General features: G+C 40.6%; 1 protein-coding gene across 5 annotated transcripts in view; it reads right to left on the bottom strand.

Moving 5' to 3' along the window:
* dock3 (dedicator of cytokinesis 3) overlaps positions 1–21,022 on the bottom strand; it is a 1,242,443-nt gene that overhangs the window by 629,959 nt on the left and 591,462 nt on the right. For all 5 annotated transcript variants that reach the window (XM_059649508.1, XM_059649506.1, XM_059649505.1 and 2 more), the window contains exons 3-4: positions 18,302–18,342; positions 7,420–7,475 (exon numbers count right to left, since the gene is read on the bottom strand). In XM_059649508.1, coding sequence (XP_059505491.1) covers positions 7,420–7,475; positions 18,302–18,342 — 97 coding nt within the window. The remainder of the gene's footprint in view (positions 1–7,419; positions 7,476–18,301; positions 18,343–21,022) is intronic.

The raw sequence follows: 21,022 nt of genomic DNA on the forward strand, positions 1-21,022 counted from the left end.
AAGTAACATTTACAGATATTTCCCTGTACACTAATTTACTTCCTTTCCAAAAAGTGCAGTTAGATTTGTCTGGCATGGCCCTTTATAAATCCATGTTTACTTTCTCTAATCAGTTATTCACAAGCTGTCCAGTTACTTTATCTTTATCAAGCTACTGACAACAGAGGCTCGGCTAACCGATTGAAAATTTCCTTATTTCCCTCTGTTCCTGTCTTAAATAGTTGAATGAAATGCTCTCCTACATTCCACTATGAACTAGAGTTCGCCTCCAATTTCAAAGTAATGGCAAAGTTAAGAATATGTCAATTTCTCAGATTATGTATTTTGCTGGAAACATTTTGACTGATCATGGCCTGCATCTCATGAATAACCAATTTAAACTTCTAGATCTGATCTGAATCTATCCTACTTAGCACGGCCGTAGTGCCACACAATACAACCGAAGATGTCCTCGTGGTGGTGAAGAATGGATCGTGCACTGATCACTCATAACGATAATGGAGTGGACAGGTGTAGATGTGATTGCAAGGCTGGTGAGGACGAGATCAAACTTCTTTTATCCCTTATCTTGATTTTGCAGCAGCTTGCTGCAGGCTTGCTTTGTTTGTTAAGTTCTTCACAACTCAGCCAGCTCTACTCTAACTGATTTTTAATAAGAATCTGAAAATAGAGAACTCCTTATACGACTCCATTTTTTTCTTCCTCTGACAATATATAGGTGGTTTGTAATCCGAAGCTTGGCAGCACTGAATTTTTTTCATGGACATTAGCATCACTGTCAAGGGCAACACGTGATGACCATCCCTAATTGCCCTTAAAGTGATTAACTTTTGTGGCCGTTTCAGAGGCCACTTCTGTGGAAACCACACTATTGTGGATTTGGGCTCACGTCTGGACCAGATCACAGAAGAATGGCAGAACTCCTTCCCTAGAAACATTTATGAACTAGATAAGTGTTCAATACAATTGGTAGACGTTTCATGATAACCATTATTGAGATTGTTTTCAGTTACAGATTTCAGTAATTGAGGTTAAATTCTATCAGCTATTCTGGTAGGATTTAAGAATGAGCCTCAGCCTTTGGATTACAAGTTTAGTATTATTGCCCCATGCCACTCTTCCCTAGCCATTTAATCACAGTATTTGATTTATTTTGATTTTCCACCCAGATTTCTCACTCCACTTAAGTGCCTTTTATGACTGTGCACTTGATGCTATGATGGGCCTGTGATGGAGTCCAGAACTAGAGGACATAGGTTTAAGGTGAGAGGGCACAGAGTTAAAAAGACCCTGAGGAGTGACTTTTTCCACACAGATGGTGGTGCGTGCCTGGAACTGCCAGAGGAAGTGGTGGAGGCAGGTACAATTACAACATTTAAAAGGCATCTGGATGGGAATATTAATAGCTAGGGTTGAGAGGGATATGTGCCAAATGCTGGCAAATGGGACTAGGTCAGAGTGGGATGCCTGGTCGACACAGGCAATTTGGACTGAAGGGATTGTTTCCATGCAGTATGACTCTATGAAACAGTTTTACAGTTCAAGAGGGACCAGATTCCCTCTGACATTTTATTATAGTAATGCAACTGTCACTCAGCTAAAGTTAGGTATCACGGAAGTTTAATTCCTTCCTCATTTTGTGTTCACATACTCTCAAAAGGAATGTTACTTAGTAATTGCGACATACCAATTAGGAATGAAACACTTTTATATCACCACAGGAAATTGATTATAGTAACTGTATCTGGATACAATGCACAGAAGTTCTCTTGGGACCAACCAGAAACCAAACCAGGCACTTGCCAATTCATATACTCAGCTATGCACATGTTTAAGTGTTACTCTTTCATTTCTTTTCGTCATAATCATGTCCTACACGGGGTTTTGGGCTTCGAAACTAAACCATCTGCACACAAGCCAGATTAATTATTCTCACCAGTTTTCCTTTTACCTTGTACTACTAAGATCAGAAACACAACATTTAGAACACTGCAGCACACACTGGAAAGGCAGTGGGACAGTGGCAAAGTCATTGAGCTAGTAATCCAGAATTTCAGACTAATATTCCAAGGATATGAGCTTGAATCACACAATGGCTTGTGGCAAAATTTGAACTCAATAAAAACAAACACGAATTAAAAATAGCTAGCCTAATAGCAAATAAGTAAGCACTATTGGTAGTCACCAAAAAAAGCTAAAAATTATTCACTCGTACTCTTTACAAAAGTAAATGGACGCCACCCCAAGGCCTTCTACCCTCCCTTGACCTCCTCATCTCCAACTGCCATCGAGACATCAATCGCCTCAACCTCTCCACCCCTCTCACCGACTCCAAGCTCTTCACCCGCAGAACGTGCAGCACTCCGCTCCCTCCAATCCAACCCCAACCTCAGCAAAATCCCGCGGACAAGGGAGGCGCAGTTGCAGTATGGTGCACCGACCTCTACATCGCTGAGGCCAGATGCCTACTCGCCAACACCTCTTCCTACCGTCCCCTGGATCATGACCCCACCCCCGACCACCAAACCATCATCTCCCAAGCTATCCACAACTTCATCACCTCTGGTGACCTCCCACCCACAGCCTCCAACCTCATCATTCCCTAACTGCACACCGCCTGCTTCTATCTCCTTCCCAAAATCCACAAACCTGACTGCCCTGGTCGACCAATTGACTCCACCTGCTTCTGCCCCACCGAGCTAATTTCCATCTATCTGTACTCCATTTTCTCCCACTTGATCCAGGGACTCCCCACCTATGTCCGTAACACCACCCACGCCCTCCACCTCCTCCAGAACGTCCAACTCCCCGATCCCCAACATCTCATTTTTACTGTAGATGTCCAGCCCCTATACACCTGCATTCCCCATGCAGATGGCTGAAAGGCCCTCCACTTCTTCCTTTCCCACAGTCCTGACCAGTCCCCCTCCAGTGACGCCCTCATCTGCTTAGCCGAACTTGTCCTCACCCTCAACAACTTCTCTTTCAATTTCTCCCACTTTCTACAGACAAAGGGGGTGGCCATGGGTACCCGCATGGGCCCAAGCTATGCCTGCCTCTTTGTAGGTTACGTGGAACAATCCCTCTTCCGTACCTACACTGGCCATAAACCCCACCTCTTCCTCCGTTACATTGATGACTGTATCGGCGCCACCTCGAGCTCCCAAGAGGAGCTCAAACAGTTCATTCACTTCACAAACACCTTCCACCCCAACCCTAAGTTCTAACACCTCCCTCACCTTCCTGGACCCCTCTGTCTCAATCTCGGGCAACCACCAGAAACCGATATCCATTTCAAGTCCACCAACTCCTACAGCTACCTAGAATACTCCTCCCATCCACCTTCCTGCAAAAATGCCATCCCCTATTCCCAACTGCTTCGCCTCTGCCGCATCTGCTCCCAGGATAAGGCATTCCGCTCCCGTACATCTCAGATGTTCTCGTTTTTCAAGGACCGCAACGTCCCCCCCATCGCGGTGGTCAAGAACGCCCTCGACCGTGTCTCCCGCATTTCCCCCAACTCATCGCTCACACCCCATCCCCGCAATAACAACCAAAAAAAATCCCCCTCGTCCTCACATACCACCCCACCAACCTCCGGATCCAACTCAGCATCCTCCGAAACTTCCACCATCTGCAATCTGACCCCACCACCAAAGACACTTTTCCCTCCCTGCCCTCGTCTATTTTCTGGAGGGACCACTCTCTTAGTGACTCTCTTGTCCACTTCACACTCCCCTCCAGCCACACCACCCCCAGCACCTTTCCCTGCGACTGCAGGAAGTGCTACACCTATCCCCACACCTCCTCCCTCACCCCCATCCCAGGCCCCAAGAAGACTTTCCACATCAAGCACATGTTCACCTGCACATCTGCTAAAGTGGTATACGGCATCTGCTGTACCCATTGTGGCCTCCTCTACATCGGGAAAACCAAGCAGAAGCTTGTGGGCCACTTTGTAGAACACCTACGCTCAGTTCACAATAAATAACTGCACCTCCTAGTTGCCAATCATTCCAACTACCCCTCCCATTCTTCAGACGATGTGTCCAACATGGGCCTCCTGCAGTGCCACAACAATGCCAACCGAAGGGTGCAGGAACAGCAATTCTTATTCCGCTTGGGAGCCCTGCAGCCCAATGGTATCGATGTGGATTTCACAAGCTTCAAAATCTCTTCTCCCCGCTACTGCATCCCAAAACCAGCCCAACTCGTCCCCGCCTCCCTAACCTGTTGTTCCTCTCACCCATCCCCTCCTCCCACCTCAAACTGCGCCCCCATCTCCTACCTACTAACCTCATCCTGCCCCCTTGACCTGACCATTCTCCTTGGGCTGACCTTTCCCCTCCCTTCCACCCAATCAACACTCACCTTTACTGGCTCCATCCCTGCCTCTTTAACTTGTCTGTCGCATCTCCACCTATCTTCTCCTCTATCAGTCTTCAATCCGCCTCCCCCTCTCTCCCTATTTATTTCAGAATCTCTTCCCCTCCCCCGTTTCTGTTGAAGGCTTTAGGACTGAAAATTCAGCTTTCCTGCTCCTAAGATGCTGCTTTGTTCATCCAGCTCCACACCTTGTTATCTCGGATTCTCCAGCATCTGGGGTTCCTATTATCTCTCAAAGTATCAGCCTTTCCTTGTCTATTGTAATTGTGACTGCAGACCCACAGCAATGTGTGGTTGGTTATGAACGGAACAATAAAAGATGAGCAACAAACGTTGGCCTATCTTGCCACAACCATATCCTATGAACAAATTTTATAAAAGGCATACATTTACATTTGATTATTTAATAGATTAGTACATTTTGATTTTGAATGTGTTAGGGAAGCACAGGAAAGGTACTCAGCTCAACATGTAGTATTATGTCTTTAATCTTTTGCAGATGCCTTATAACTGGACAATCCAAGCATGCAAGGCTGAAGCAAAAGTAGGCCATTCGACTCCCTTGGCCTTGCTTTATCATTGGATAAGATCTGGCTGATATGATTGTGGCCTCAACTCCACTTGCCCGTCTACTTCCAATACCCATTGACTCTATGGATGGTAAAGAATCTATTTAACTTTGTTTAAAACTACTGAGTAATTCTGCTCTGTAGGAAAGAGAGGTCTGTAAGCACTCAAATCTTAGAGGGGAAAAAAACTTCTCAGCTCCGCCTTAATTCAGAGATTGCTTTTTTTCTTTAAGTTTCTATAGATGCACCATAGAAAGCATCCTATCAAGTTGCATCACCAGTGGATACAGCAAATTCTCTGGGTGGCCGGTAGGACAGTGGGGCACTACTGCCTCACAGCGCCAGGACCTGGGATCGATTCCAGTCTCGAGCGACTGCCTGCATGGAGTTAGCACTTTCTCCCCATGTCTGCGTGGGTTTCCCCCAGGTGGTCTGGTTTCCTCCCACAGTCCAAAGATGTGCAGTTAGGTGGATTGGCCATGCTAAATTGCCCACAGTGTTCAGGGAGGTGTAGATTAGGTGGGTTATAGGGGGGATGGGTCTGGGTGGGAAATCAAATCAAACTGTATCCCCTATTTCTGGTCTTTCCATAATGAGAAACAGGCTTCCAACATATTCAGCTCCATCAGGATCTTGCAGGTTTCAACAAGATCATGGATACACGTAAACCTATCCAACTTGTCCTTGTAAGGTAACCACACTAACTCAGGTATCAGTTCAGTGAAACGTCTCTGAACTGATTCTAATGAAATTACTTCCATTCTTAAGTAAGAAGATCAAGTCTGCACACAATTCTCTAGTTCATCCATGCCCTATTTAACTGTAGCAAAACATCCCAACATTTGTTTCATTCCCTATTAACATTAATATACTCTGTATCATTCCAAAGTGGACAAGTTCACATTTTCCTACACTGTGCACCACCTGCCAAATGTTTGGCCATACACAACTTCACAGACTCCTTATATCCTTTTCACAACTTACTTTCCAAGATATCTTTGTGTCATCAGCAAGTTTAACAACAATAGAATTGTTGAATAACTATCCAAGTTATCATTATCTTGTCGACCATCCAGTTTACTGGTACAGGTTGTAAGTAGTTGAGACCCCCGTACTGACTTATATGGTACATTTTGCCAACTCAAAAATGATCGATTTATGCCTATCCTCAGTTTCTTGTTAGCTAATCAATCATTTTGTCCATGTTAATAAATGGTACACCTTATTCTACAAGCTTTTTTTTTTGTATTAACCTTTGTTGTAGCACTCTGTCAATGCCTCTGAAAATCTGGTCAATGACAGCCAAGTATTTCCACTACATGGAGATGAAATATAAAGTAACTCCAACAGGAAATTGTAATAACCATTATTGCACTTAAAATTAGGTATTAAATACCACATAAGCTGAACTCTCAAGTATTTGAATAAAAGAAACATTGCAATCAACCATTTCAATAACAATTTGTCAATTTTTTAAAAATCCATTGAAGGTTTACAACCAAAAATTGCCAATGTCGAAATCCAATTGTGAGACCAGAATCAACAACTCTGAATAGAAATAATACTACGTTGTGTGTCAGCCCCAGACATTTATCTGATTATTGAACAGTCTTTGATTTCTAAAACCTACAAACAGAAATAAAGACATTTTCCAAAATGAATGTGGCAACTTACGATGAAATTAATCAGATTTGCAAACATCTTTAACAGTCACACCACGTTACTGCACTTTGAATCAACTCCTTAACATTTGAATTTTATATGTCCTTCTTTAGATGCGTCTTATTTATGTTCAGTATCTACTCATCCTAACATTGTCAGAAGGTAAATAAACATCAGGAAACATAATTCCTAATTTCAACAGCAATGATAGTCATTACAATTTCATTTGTGGTAGGTCTACTCTATTAAACAGCAAGTCAGGCATTACAATTTGTTAATTTGGTTCCCTTCAACCGAATTACTCCGATAGAAGAGAATCTCAGCAATAATCATTAAACAAGATAATGGTTTGGGAGTCCTTAATTCAGTCAACAGTACGCAGTCCAAAAGCATAAATTGTGATTGAAAGAGAAAAAAACAACATTAAACAATAAATCTGAAAATTTTCAGAAAAAAAGCATATTAGGCATAAAAGAATAATATTAGCATTAAAAATGGCCATGCAAAAGGAAAAAAAGAAAAACTGATATCAAAGTGTGCAAAATTAAACAATTTAGAGCCAGTTTTCCTCAATTTTTCTAAATTAGCATTTATTTCAACATTACAATGGGAAAGCTATAAAGTTACTGAACTAATTACATTATTACGAGACTGCCAATTCCCTGGATCTTCCAGAATCTAAGATTTGAAATTTCAACAGCCGTGGACAGAAAATACACAGGATGATTTTCACAAAGGTCCCTTTAAATGTATAATAAATTGGCATCACAATACAACCATCCATTCCTCAATGAGTACTCACCCCCGGTTACTGACAACTGCTGCCTTCAGGTGGATATAGCTTGCAGGAAAGAGACCCTGTAGGAAAAATAAACAAGTTTTATTTTGTTTAAAAATGTAATAATGCAGAACAATAATAGTACAGCCAGATAATCTACATCAAACTAAATGAAAAAATACAGTAACCAGATAGAGCCTGATCATTATAACTTCTTTTTTATATGCATAGTTATTACAATTATAAAGAATTAGAATATAACTATTTGGATGTTTTCCTGCATTGATTTTTATGAAAAATACTTTTGTGGCATTATTGAAGCTACGGTCAAGGAAGACTGTATCATACAGATTATGTCAGCCATGGTCCAAGTTTCAGACAGCCTGCAATGTATCTCTGTCACCTCTTCCAGCAAATAGTTCTTCACCAATGATAAAATATTTCAGCTTTAAGTTTTAATTTGTCATTATCAAAGGGCTCATCAACACCAATAAGCAATTTCACACACTACAGCTAAACCTATGGCATCAATAGTTAGATAAAAATAAACTAAAATATTATTTAACTCTTTTTTTTACATTCTATGCAACTTTGGCAATGACATCACTCCCTCTTCAGTCTATGTGCAGCCTTTAACATGATTGGTCTCTCAGTCCTTGTCCAGTATAGTCCAATGTCAGACTGTTCTATCATGACATTCACTTACAATTATTTATCTTCCTACTCATGGACACTGCTCCATCAACATCAACCAAAAGCAGAACATTAGTTTACATATCTATGAAGATGACACCCAGCTGTACCTCACCAGCACTTTTCTCAATTCTTCCTTTGATGTTGCTGAATTCTCAGATTTGTATTAGATAAGCAGAAATTTCATCTCTCATACCAGCTGGATAGTTAGAAAGGACACCGCACTGTTTCCTTTGTGGAAGGCCTACGGTATTCAAGGCCTCCTCAGGCATTTATGTGGGCTAGCCCTTCCCTGGAATCAACGACATCAAGCTATCCCTCGGGTTGCCAGCCAATCATAGACCAGAAGGTCTTCATTGGCATCAGTGCCAATAGGTAAGCAATGGTGGCTGCCTGAAATGCACCCATCAGAGGTCAGGATCAGCTAGGGACCCAGATCACAGGTGAGTGAGAATGGTTTTAAGATCTCTGGTGACTCTCAATAGAGGGACAAGGAGAAAAATGAAGGGCATGGGTGATGTTGAGCGGGACCCCATCATCACCAATGCTGGATCCCTTGATTGGACAGTGAGTGTTTGCTTTTCAGGCTCAGGATCACAGTATAAAAACAGCCTTTCAGCCCATTGAGTCTGTACTGCCAAATTACACTGCCAACTGCGCTGCCTACTTCTGGGTGAGTATCAATAGTAGAAGGATAACACTCTCACCTACTTAAAGACTCATTTAGCTTTGGGGCAAGAAGCTTGCCCATAAGCCTTCGTGCCTGGACATAATAGAGCATATATGGGAAGGCTGAGGGGTCACACACAGTGTCCTCTGGCCCACTTAAATAACCACTGCCCCTCCTCTCATTTTGGCAATCTGAAATATCTGGATTTTATTTGTTCTTTCATTGGCTGCCTGAGCCCCAGGGTCCACAATTTCAGCCCCCACACCGCTTCATCCCCACATCTCTCTATGCCCTTAACTTAGTTTACTGTCCTCATTTAAGACACTATAAAAATCTACTTCTTTGATGGAACTTTATGTTATCCGACCTAATGCAGCGCAAGGGGAAATGAGCCCTGGAGCAGCACGAGAGGAAGCAAATTCCAGAGCAGCACAAGACGAAGTAAATCTGGGTGCAGCACTAGGTTAAACGAGTCCCAGAGCAGCTCAACAATGCAGAACGGCCTTGAGGCTTCGAGCGGAGAGGGACAGTTGTTGACCTGGGTCAGACAACATGCTGCTATTTGAAACTCTTTATTGAACTGTAATGTCAATCCTTTAACTATGTTACAACTATCATATTTCTAACCTTTTTTTAGACACTAAGTAATGTTACTGCTTTTCCCTTTATTCCTCTTTTATATCCAAGACTTGTACTTAGATACTTGCAGTTAGGATGGCACCATTAGAGACAGCATTGTAAAAACTTCTCACTGCACTTCTGCACCATAGTACATGTGACAACAAAGGATATTCTATTGTAATACCTTAGATGGCTCAGTATCGTATATTATTTAATAATGCTCACTTGAAGGATCTTGGAATGTTTCATTACACTCATATAGCACCATTAGTGTAAATTGTTATTGGCACTTTCAAAAGCTAATTTAAATGATGAAATCACTCCTTTAAAATGGCTGTAACACAATATGACCAGGAAATCAAGTTGTTGTATCGTGTCTTGAATAACAAAAATCAGCGACATCAATGCTTTTACTCAGTGAAACAAATAACGAGTGAACAGATGACGTGCTTGACTCTCAAGCTGAAACAAGTTGAATTCTAGCATAATGTCCAAGTCATCCTGTGTACAAGAATTGTGACTGTACCCATCACAGAATCATGATTGTATTTAGGGATTCATTTTTTGATGTCCTTCTGCTTGAAGGCTTCTGATTACTTTAAAATTTTGGCTTTGTTAAGGTTTTTCAAACTTCAGAATAATTGGACAGTTTTGAGCTACAATTCTACATTGTGAGTACGCCATTTTGCAAATGTTGAGACAGGTGTCCAATTTGAAACAATTACAATGTAAACTCTTCAAATGAAAACTTAGGAGTTTCTCTTCCGGCTCACAAAAGACTGAGCAATAATCTCAATATTAAATCTTCAGAGCTTTATGATCCATAAGTCTGATTGAAATTTCAGTAATCGCATCTTTTTTCATTATTAAATGATCACATATAAATTGCCAACAACTGGGTCTTCTTGTGGTTTCTTTTATGTTGATACCAACAGAAAATTTGGACAGTGCTTTTCTTTTCAAAAAGACTAATTTTTTAGAACAAAGAACATAGAACATTACAGCGCAGTACATGCCCTTCAGCCTTTGATGTTGCGCCAACCTGTGAAACCAATCTGAAGCCCATTTAACCTACACTATTCCATTATCATCCATATGCTTATCCAATGACCATTTAACTGCCCTTAAAGTTGGTGAGTCTACTACTGTTGCAGGCACAGCATTCCACGCCCTTACTACTCTGAGTAAAGAACCTACCTCTGACATCTGTCCTATATCTATCAGCCCTCAATTTAAAGCTACATCCTCTTGTGCGAGCCATCACCATCCAAGGAAAAAGGCTCTCACTGTCCACCCTATCTAATCCTCTGATCATCTTGTATGTCTTTATTAAGTCATCTTTTAACCTTTTTCTCTCTAATGAAACAGCCTCAAGTCCCTCAGCCTTTCCTCATAAGACCTTCCCTCTATACCAGGCAACATCCTGGTAAATCTCCTCTGCACCCTTTCCAATACTTCCGCATCCTTCCTATAATGTGGCGACCAGAACTGTACACAATACTCCAAGTGTGGCCGCACCAGAGTTTTGTACAGTTGCAAAATGTCCTCATGGCTCCGAAACTCAATTCCTCTACCAATAAAACCTAACACACCATACGCCTTCTTAACAACCCTATCAATCTGGGTGGCAAGTTTCAGGGATCTCTGCACATGGACACCGAGATCTCTCTGCTCATCCACACTACCAAGAATCTTACCATTAGCCCAGTACTCAGTATTTCTGTTACTCCTTCCAAAGTGTATCACCTCACACTTTTCTGCATTAAGCTCCATTTGCCACCTCTCAGCCCAGCTCTGCAGCTTATCTATGTCCCTCTGTAACTTGCAATCCTTCTGCACTATCCACAACTCCACCAATTTTAGTGTCATCCGCAAATTTACTAACCCATCCTTCTACACCCTCCTCCATGTCATTCATAAAAATGACAAACAGGAGTGGCCCCCAAAACAGATCCTTGTGGTACACCACTAGTAACTGAACTCCAGGATGAACATTTCCCATCAACCACCACCCTCCATCTTCTTACAGCTGGCCAATTTCTGATCCAAGCCGCTAAATCACCCTCAATCCCATGCCTACCTATTTTCTGCAATAGCCTACTGTGGGAACCTTATCAAATGCTTTACTGAAATCCATATACACCACATCAACCGCTTTACCCTCATCCACCTGTTTGGTCACCTTCTCAAAGAACTCAGTAGGGTTTGAGAGGCACGACGTACCCTTCGCAAAACCGTGTTGACTATCCCTAATCAAATTATTCCTTTCTAAATGATTATAAATCCTATCTCTTATAATCCTCCCCAACACTTTACCCACAACTGAAGTAAGGCTCACTGGTCTATAATTACCAGGGTTGTCTCTATTCCCCTTCTTGAACAAGGGGACAACATTTGCTATCCTCCGGTCTTCTAGCACTATTCCTGTAAACAATGACGACATAAAGATCAAAGCCAAAGGCTCTGCAATCTCCTCCCCAGCTTCCCAGAGAATCCTAGGATAAATCCCATCCAGCCCAGGGGACTTACCTATTTTCACACTTTCCAGAATTGCTAACACCTCCTCCCTATGAACCGCAATCCCGTCTAGTCTAATGGTCGGTATCTCAGTATTCTCCTCAACAATATTATCTTTTTCCTGTGTGAATACTGATGAAACATATTCATTTAGCACCTCACCTATCTCTTCGGACTCCACGTACAATTTCCCACTACTGTCCTTGACTGGCCCCAATCTTACTCTAGTCATTCTTTTATTCCTGACATACCTATAGAAAGCTTTAGGGTTTTCCTTGATCCTACCTGCCAAAGATTTTTCATGTCCCCTCCTGGCTCTTCTTAGCTCTCTCATTAGATCCTTCCTGGCTAACCTGTAAGTCTCAAGCGTCCTAACTGAGCCTCTATGCCTCATCTTTACATAAGCCTCCTTCTTCCTCTTGACAAGAGATTCAACTGTTTTAGTAAACCGCGGTTCCCTTGCTTGACCACTTCCTCCCTGCCTGACAGGTACGTACTTATCAAGGACATGTTGTTCCTTGAACAAGCTTCACATTTCAATTGTGCCCAGCCCCTGCAGTTTCCTTCCCCATCCTGTGCATCCTAAATCTTGCCTAATTGCCTTTACCCCAGCTACAACACTTATCCCTTTCCATTGCTGAAATAAACATAACTGAATTGTGGTCACTATCACCAAAGTGTTCACCTACTTCCAAATCTAACACCTGGCCTGTAACAAATCTAATGTGGCCTTGCCTTTTGTTGGCCTATCTACATGCTGTGTCAGGAAACCCTCCTGCACACATTGGACAAAAACTGACCCATCTGAAGTACTCGAACAATAGCTTTGCCAGTCAATTTTTGGAAAGTTAAAGACCCCTGTAACAACTACCCTGTTACTTTCACTCCTATCCAGAATCATCTTTGCAATCCTTTTCTCTACATCTCTAACTTTTCGGAGGCCTACAGAAAACTCCCAACAGGGTGACCTCTCCTTTCCTGCTTCTAGCCTCAGCCCATATTACCTCAGTAGGCAAGTCCTCATCAAACATCCTTTCTGCCACCATAATACTGTCCTTGACTAACAGTGCCACATTACAACAGGCACAATGTGTACATATTGTTCAGGTTTAAGAAGATCAGAGCCCTGTGTATTAATATATGGCTCTTCTAATAAGTACAAGGGCTCCATACTGTGCTCAACTGATAACGTTGAATTGGCCACCAGTATAATTCTTAGTACAACCAGCAGCTGACTGTCATATTGGCCACCAATTAAACTGCTGGCATGCGTTACAGTGCTTCTTCAAACTGAGAAAAATATCACAATACATATAAAGCTGTGGAACAACGTGCTGGGAAATTCTCCAATATTTAGAATCTTTCTTTGAAAAAAAACACAGGCTTTGCTGGAAAGAACAAACAAATCTAAGCATTTGCCCCATTCTACTGATTGACAGGAAGCATACTGTGAAATGGAAATGAGATATCATCTGCCACTTAAAATATACCATCTGTCTTTTTCTTTCAGTTTACTAATTTTCTATATTTCTCAGCATTTATTATTTGAGAACTTGGGCTATTATGAATATCTGTCTGTGTTTCAAAAGATCAAGAGCCACTCATTTTAGTAGCTAGCCGTATTCACATCTTTGATTTATAGTTCTCAGGTTATTAACTAATTACATGCATCTGTGATAAACAGGTAAGTCTATATTTGTTTTCACAACAGAATGGTTATTTGAAGAGTTTTAAAAAAGTATTTAAAATACTTTTAATTCTGTGAATTTTTTAAACCGTATTAAGTGTCCTTGAATATGACAACTTTATTCAATTTTGGAATCCTGCATATGCGGATATACAATGTAAATGGCGAGCAAAAATACATGGACACATGTTGATGGAGAGCTGAGAAGGTGAGAAAAGGTAAGGGGAGATTTGGAGGTTAAGAAGAAGCACGGTCAACGTGTGGTATCATGAAATGGGGAGGATTTAGAAAGGACAGGGAGTATGGAGCAGGGCATGAGAATCATGTTGGACTTGTGAATCAATGTCCGCAGTAAACTGAAGTAGGTAATTCTTACCACCCCGCCAAAGCAGAAAATCAATGACGGAATCCAATCCATTCTCAAGGAGAGATATAATTGACTCCTTTAATTGGACTCAACATTGGTACACATGCATATGCTCTGAAAACTTTACAGCTTTCACGGATATCTGAAACAGTTCAAGCACATGCTCACTGATCAGGGCATCATCTCCTAACAAGCATTTGATCATTTGTGCTCCATAAACACTACTCCTACTTATTACGATAAGTAGTGACTGTTCCAGTTATTCTTAAGTCATAAAATTGGTCTATTCCTACAATGACAAATAGTTAACTCAAACATAGTGGTGACCACAAATTTATAACAGCAGCATTCGCATAATCATTATCTTATTGCAATAAATAGAGCTGTACGTATGGGTTGTTATATTGTTGCGATTTTCTCTCCACAGAACAGAATAATTCATGAACTTAAAGAATAGATCAATGAGCGTGACATATCTCACCCCCTTCCTCTTTTAGGCTACACATTTATGCTCAAAAAAAACTTGGCATTTTAACAAGGATATGAAAAAGCTGTTATCAATTATAATTTATGGTGTTATTCAGCTAATTCATGCAACTTGATAGAACAATAACAATGGTAGTTGATACTTCTTGTGTTAGCTCATCAATTCTGGTTTCAAACTATCTAAGAAGTTTTAGCTTATTGCGATTTGACTGATTGGCCAGCTGGTATTGTTAAATGTTCCATATTCTAAAGATGCCACAATATTAAACTAATCCTGTAATGCATCTCAATCCTCTCTAATGTTATAATGTAGTTGGTAATATGCCAAAATTATCATATTGCTGATTCAATGTTATTAATCTTTTTCGGATAACCAAAGTTCAATTATCTTTCACTCATTCATTAGTCAGCATGAAAAGTAACATTATGAAATTTAATTTACAATTATATCCGTAAGTGATAAAAATAAAACATAACAGAATATTCAATCCATATTGGCTTACCTCTGTTGGATAAGCGTTTTGATGCATTTATTATGAATGAATTGTGAGTGGATGATCTATCAGCAATGTTTTCAGTGCCATTTCAGTTCACAACAACAGATGGAAAAGGGGTGACACAGGTTTCCTCAAAATAGCTCAGTATACAAGATTTCAACATCAACATTTCAGGGGTTTCCATCAACCAGAGGCAGAACTGGAACAGCCACATAAACACTGTGACTACTCAAGCAGTTCAAAGGCTGGGAATTATGCAGCGAGTACTCATCCCTCAACTTCCCAAAGACTTACCTTGTACCTAAAAGGCATAAAGTAGAAACATGACAAACTCTTTCCATTTGCTTGGTTGAGTGCAGGCCCATCAATACCGAGAAGCATGATACCATCATCGACAAAACCAGACTCGATTGGGGCTCCATACATCTCCTTCAACATTAATGCCTTCCACTATCAACAAAGTGACAATAGTGTGCACTATCTACATAAATGCACTGCATTAACTCCATGAATCCATTGACAGCAATTCTAAAGCTGCGACCTCTATCCACTTAAAAGGATGACGGCAGGTGATATGTGAGAATGGCACAGTCTGAAAATTCCCATCCAAGCCAAAAACCATCCTGACTTTGAATTGTATCACTATACCTTTACTGTTTCTGGGTCAAAACCCTGGACCTCTTTTGTGAACAGCATTGCAGGTGTACCTACATCACATGAACTGCTATGGTTCAAGATAATGCTATGCTAAAAGCCAAATAGGGACAGGCAATAAAATATTGGACCAGACAGAGATGCTCACATCCCATGAAATAATTTTGTTTTAAGTTCACAAACATTTGAGAAAAGACATGTTATATTAACTTGCCATATTACCTTAAAGGTGCCAACAGCAACACTGAAGATTCGACAATATATTTTCAAATCAGAATTACTTGCCAGAAAACTTGCAGATAGTATTCCCCTGTGCTTGCCGCCCTAGACCTTCTATGTAAGAGAGTTCGTTGTTTTCAGAGATGCTGTTGAAGAAACCATGATGAATGTTGTTGGAACTGGGCAATTCCAAGTAAACTGAAAGCATTTGAACACACTCTTGTGACTTGTGTCTTGTATGTTTTAAGTGTTAAGAGACTCCAGGGAGTCACAGGAGAAAAATGCTGCAAATACCCAGCGTCAATCTCCTCTTGCAGAGACAGTAAGTATTTACCTGGCTGGTCCAGTTATGTTTCTGGGTGATTGTAATCTCCACAATGCTAATGATCAAAGATTCAGTAATGATAATACAGCTTGTGTGAAGAAATCTACTTAGAGGGTTGAGATTGCTGCAAATAAGATCATAAGAAATAGGTGCAGGAACAGGCCATTCAACCACTCAACCACTCAAGCCTGCTATGCCATTCAATAATATTAAAGTTGATCCGATATTCCTCACATCCACTTTCTTGCATTTTCACAAAAATGTTTGATTCTCACACTGATCAAGAATCTATCGCTTTCAACCTTAAATATACACAAGGACTCCATCCCCACAGCTTTCTGAACCAACGATTTCCAAAGACTCGCAATCCACTGAGATAAGTAATTCTTCTTTGCCTGAGTCTTAAATCGGCACCTCATTATTCTAACTTTTGTTACATGCAGTGCTTACAATTGATTTTTTAAAATGTTATCTTGTGAAGCAAATCAAATTGGTTGCAGCCTGGCTTCTATGACAGTTGTGATTCCAGGAGGTGGCTGAGCCAGATCATTGATTTGACACTTCTGGTTAGGGAAAATAGAAAACATTTTTCGGTTTTTTGCAATCACATGCTAGTCTCTGTCATTATTTAGGAAGGAATGTTCATGGAGCCATCTCATCCTTTTGTTTAAATGTGTGCTGCCTTTCAAAACTGAATATTGAAAGGCTGAAAAACTTTAATCTAATTCATTGGTTGTGGTATCACTTAGTTTTATCTATAGCATATTACTTCTGCCATTTTACATTCACGTGGTGCTGAATTGACTTGCCATATTTCAACAGCTCGAGGCAATACAGACTGGATGGGACCAAGGTGGCTACATCATTATCAAGGAATAAAACATCATGGACATAGTTACTTGCAAACCAAGGAGCAACATCTCCAGGGAGGGTGATGTACAGATTGACATTCTCACAAGAATCAGCAAATCACATGGGTCTTCAAAAGACATCATACGGTGTAGCATTCAACAAGATCATCATGTCATGATCATAAAACTGCAACTCCACATGTCCAGTGTAGTACCAAATGTAAACTATGCCAATGAGACATAGAAGAGGATAACAAAAGTATCATGTGAATTGGAAGTCTTCCAACACTGTTGCCAACATAAAATCCTGGGCATTGCTTAGAGAGACAACATCACCCATCAAGAAGTGGTACACAGGACTGGTCTGAAGCACATTACAGAGAGATGGCTGAGACAGGTTGGACACATAGTTACCTCCAAGACATACAACAAGCAACAGTGGCAGATGGATGGACACAGCCAGATAACAGAAGTTGGACCAGCCAAAGACGACCTGGTAAAGTACATTTAAAGTGGACTTTCAAGAGCAAGACACCATCTGGGCTCCAGCAAAAGCAACTGCAATGGACAGATCTGGTGGCAAAGTCTTATCATGGTCATATATCAAACCGGTGGACTTAATTCTGAGTAAGTCAATCCTGCATTGTAGCTTCACAAATTTGGTGCCTTAAATTTTAGTATTCCTATTTCAGTACAATATCAAAGTATTTTACTGCAACAATGATGTATTCAACACACACCTGCTTGGCAGTTGGTAATACGTGGTTCTTCAATGATGTATAACTTTTATGGCATGTACAAGGAGACAAGGCATAAGGAATACGGTTGAAATCAATGCAGGGCTTAATTCCAACATAGCTGGTGTGCTATACTTTAATTAGCTCACCTTTACAGTATTGTGAAGACTTTTATAGCTCACCTAAGCAGCAGTTAAAAGACTCTAGCTTATGCTGAAACAATACACTATGAGTGTCAAGGTGCTGCTAATTTGGTCAATATAACTAAATCCCACTAATCATTGTAAATGAATCAAATAGATTGCTAGGGAATTACCAGAAATAAGTGCTGACTGCAAATAATTGTTCAAATTAAATTTCACATTGCTTTAATATAAAGGCAAAAACCTAACAAATTGAATCGATTATGAAATATAAAATGTTCTTCAGCACAGACAGACATAATAATTGCAGAAATAATAGAAATTATAGAACAATAATAGAAAATTAATGTAAATTACAGCTCAAGTAGGGATCCAACACTGGGTTTGAATTTGGTTCAAGAATTCTCGTTCTTGAAATGGAAAGTTATGGATTACTTACTTTGACTGTAGGCTTTTTGGTTGCAAATCCTCTGAACCATCCTGCAAAAGAAATAAAAACAGGCTGCCAGTCAAGAAAAAATATAAATGTTTGTGATATTAGTGGATCTCTATTTGGGAAAATGATAGCTGGTAGTACTTTAAACATATTGACCGTCAAAGAAACTGGTAAAATTTGGGAAACATGAAGGATGGAAAACCATGAGAAACAAACACTGATGTACTGATGAAGGATTTTATATCAAGTATTGTAATGCAACTCTGGATATATATCACATAGGCCCAATGTCCTGGTGTCATCTGCACAATGAATCTTTCGCTTTCACGTTATGCTGTTTCCACTCCAATATATCTAATTCTGAATTTCTGAATGAACGCAATTAAGTAACAAGATTTAAAATGAGATCAAGATGAAAGTGCAACTCAAGAGGCCCCAAACAAAACAGAAAAGTGTTGTACAAATGACTTACAAATCAAAATGAAGGCATCGTGAGAGCTAGAACCTAAAATTCAAATGTTTTAAAACTGCGAAAAATGTGCATTTAAACAGGCTTCATCAATGTGGAATTTCTTTGAATTATTTGGAACCCAACGATTTCAAACCAATCCGTTTTGAAAACAATATGATACCTTCTATATATAAATATATGTTATATACATTTAAAACAGATTGAAGGGGTGAAATACCATTCTTCAAATTTTCATATGCAAATACATGTCACATTAGACCTGTCTGATTGAATTACTAACTTCTAAAGCAACAGATCACAGCTAAGGAGATCTGAACGCAGTAACAAGTTAAAAAAAACTGCGAAACATGGGCCAAAAAGTAGTTATAAATTATGATTTAAAAATCAGTTTAGTTCAGTTCTCTTTATTCATTAACAGGGTGCAGGCATTGCTGGCCAAGCAGCATTTATTGCCCAGAGGCAGCTAAGGGTCAACCACATTGCTGTGGATCTGGAGTCACATGTAGGCCAGACCAGGTAAGGATGGCAGTTCCCCTTCCTAAAGGACATTAGTGAACCAGATGGGTTTTTCCTGACAATCAATGATAGATTCATGGTTATCATTAGATCCTTAATTCCAGATATTGATTGAATTCAAATTCCACCAACTGCCATAGCAGGATTTGAACTCAGGACTCCAGAATGTTATCTGGGTCTCTGGATTAACAGTCCAGTGATAATCTCCTAGGCCATCACCTCCCAGTAGTGGTTGGTACCACCATTGGCTATCATTGCTGTTTCAGATAATGTAAGTCTATTACTGGGAGTTCCGTTAATGGAATACCATTTTGTGTAGAAGTTAAACTTGCTTATATAGGTAGACATTACTGATAACATTATACAATTCAAAGAGAATTGTAAGTTCTTTCAGTGACATGGTCAAGGTTTGAGAGCCACCATAAATTGATTAACTGATTCATGGGCAGCACAGTGGCTCAGTGGTTAGCACTGCTGCCTCATAGTGCCGGGGACCCAGGTTTGATTTCAATCTCAGATGACTGATTTTTTGTAGTTTGCACCTTCTCCCCATGTCTGCATGGTGCTCTGGCTTCTTCCCACAGTCCAAAGTTGTGCAAGTTAGATGGATTGGCCATGCTAAATTGCCCATAGTATCCAGGGATGTGCAGGCTAACTGGATTAGCCATGGGAACTGAAGGATTACTGGGATAGGGTCGGGGGCAGGGACTGATTGGGATTCTCTTCCCAGTCAGTGCGGACTCAATGGGCTGAATGTAATAATGTTGTATTAATTATTCAATATTACAGCCTGCTTCCATGCTATAGGGATACATGGTCACTGGCAAGTTCACATACATAACAAAAGTGATTGCACTTTAAATAATTTGTTATAACATGTGCTTTGGAATATTCCGAGATGTGATAAAATGTTATACAAGACAAACAAACCTCATAACATTTTTGAGTTCTTGAGTGCAAGAAGATGTATAGAGGATTTTGTTTTGGCTAAAGTACCCTCCCCCGGTCAAAAGACAGTGAACAGGTCCAGCAACTGACAACACTAAAACTAGGTAAGTCATTATTTAGAACAAAGAAAGTTACAGTACTAAAACAGGCACTTCAGCACTCCAAGCCTGCGCCAACATGCTGCCCATCATAACAGAAACTCCCTACCCTTCCGTGGAACATATCCCTCCACTTCCACGTTATTCATATATTTGTCATGATGCCCTTTCAATGTCACTATAGTATCTGCCTCCACTACCTACCCTGGCAGCAAGTTCCAGGCACCCACCATTCTCGGTGTAAAAACTTGCCTCATACATCACCTTTAAACCTTGCCCCTCGCACCTTAAACCTATGGCCCCTGGTAACTGATTCTTCCACCCTGGGAAAAAGCTTCTAACTGTCCAGTCTATCCATGCCCTTCATAATCTTGTAGACCTCTTTCAGGTTACCCTTCAACCTCCATCAATCCAGTGAAAACAACCCAAGTTTCTCCGACCTCTCCTCATACAGAATGTCCACCACACCAGGCAACATCCTGGTAAATCTCTTCTATACCCACTCTAAAGCCACAACATCCTTTTGGTAGAGTAGTGACCAGAATTGAACACAATGTTCCAAATGCAGCCTAAGGTTCTATAAAAGCTGCAACATTACCCATCAATTTTTAAACTCAGTGCCCCGGCTGATGAAGGCAAGCATACCCATATGCCTTGTCAACTACCTTTACACCACCTGCATTGCCACTT

Source organism: Stegostoma tigrinum, chromosome 11, assembly GCF_030684315.1.
Source record: "Stegostoma tigrinum isolate sSteTig4 chromosome 11, sSteTig4.hap1, whole genome shotgun sequence".
Classification (NCBI taxonomy): domain Eukaryota; kingdom Metazoa; phylum Chordata; class Chondrichthyes; order Orectolobiformes; family Stegostomatidae; genus Stegostoma; species Stegostoma tigrinum.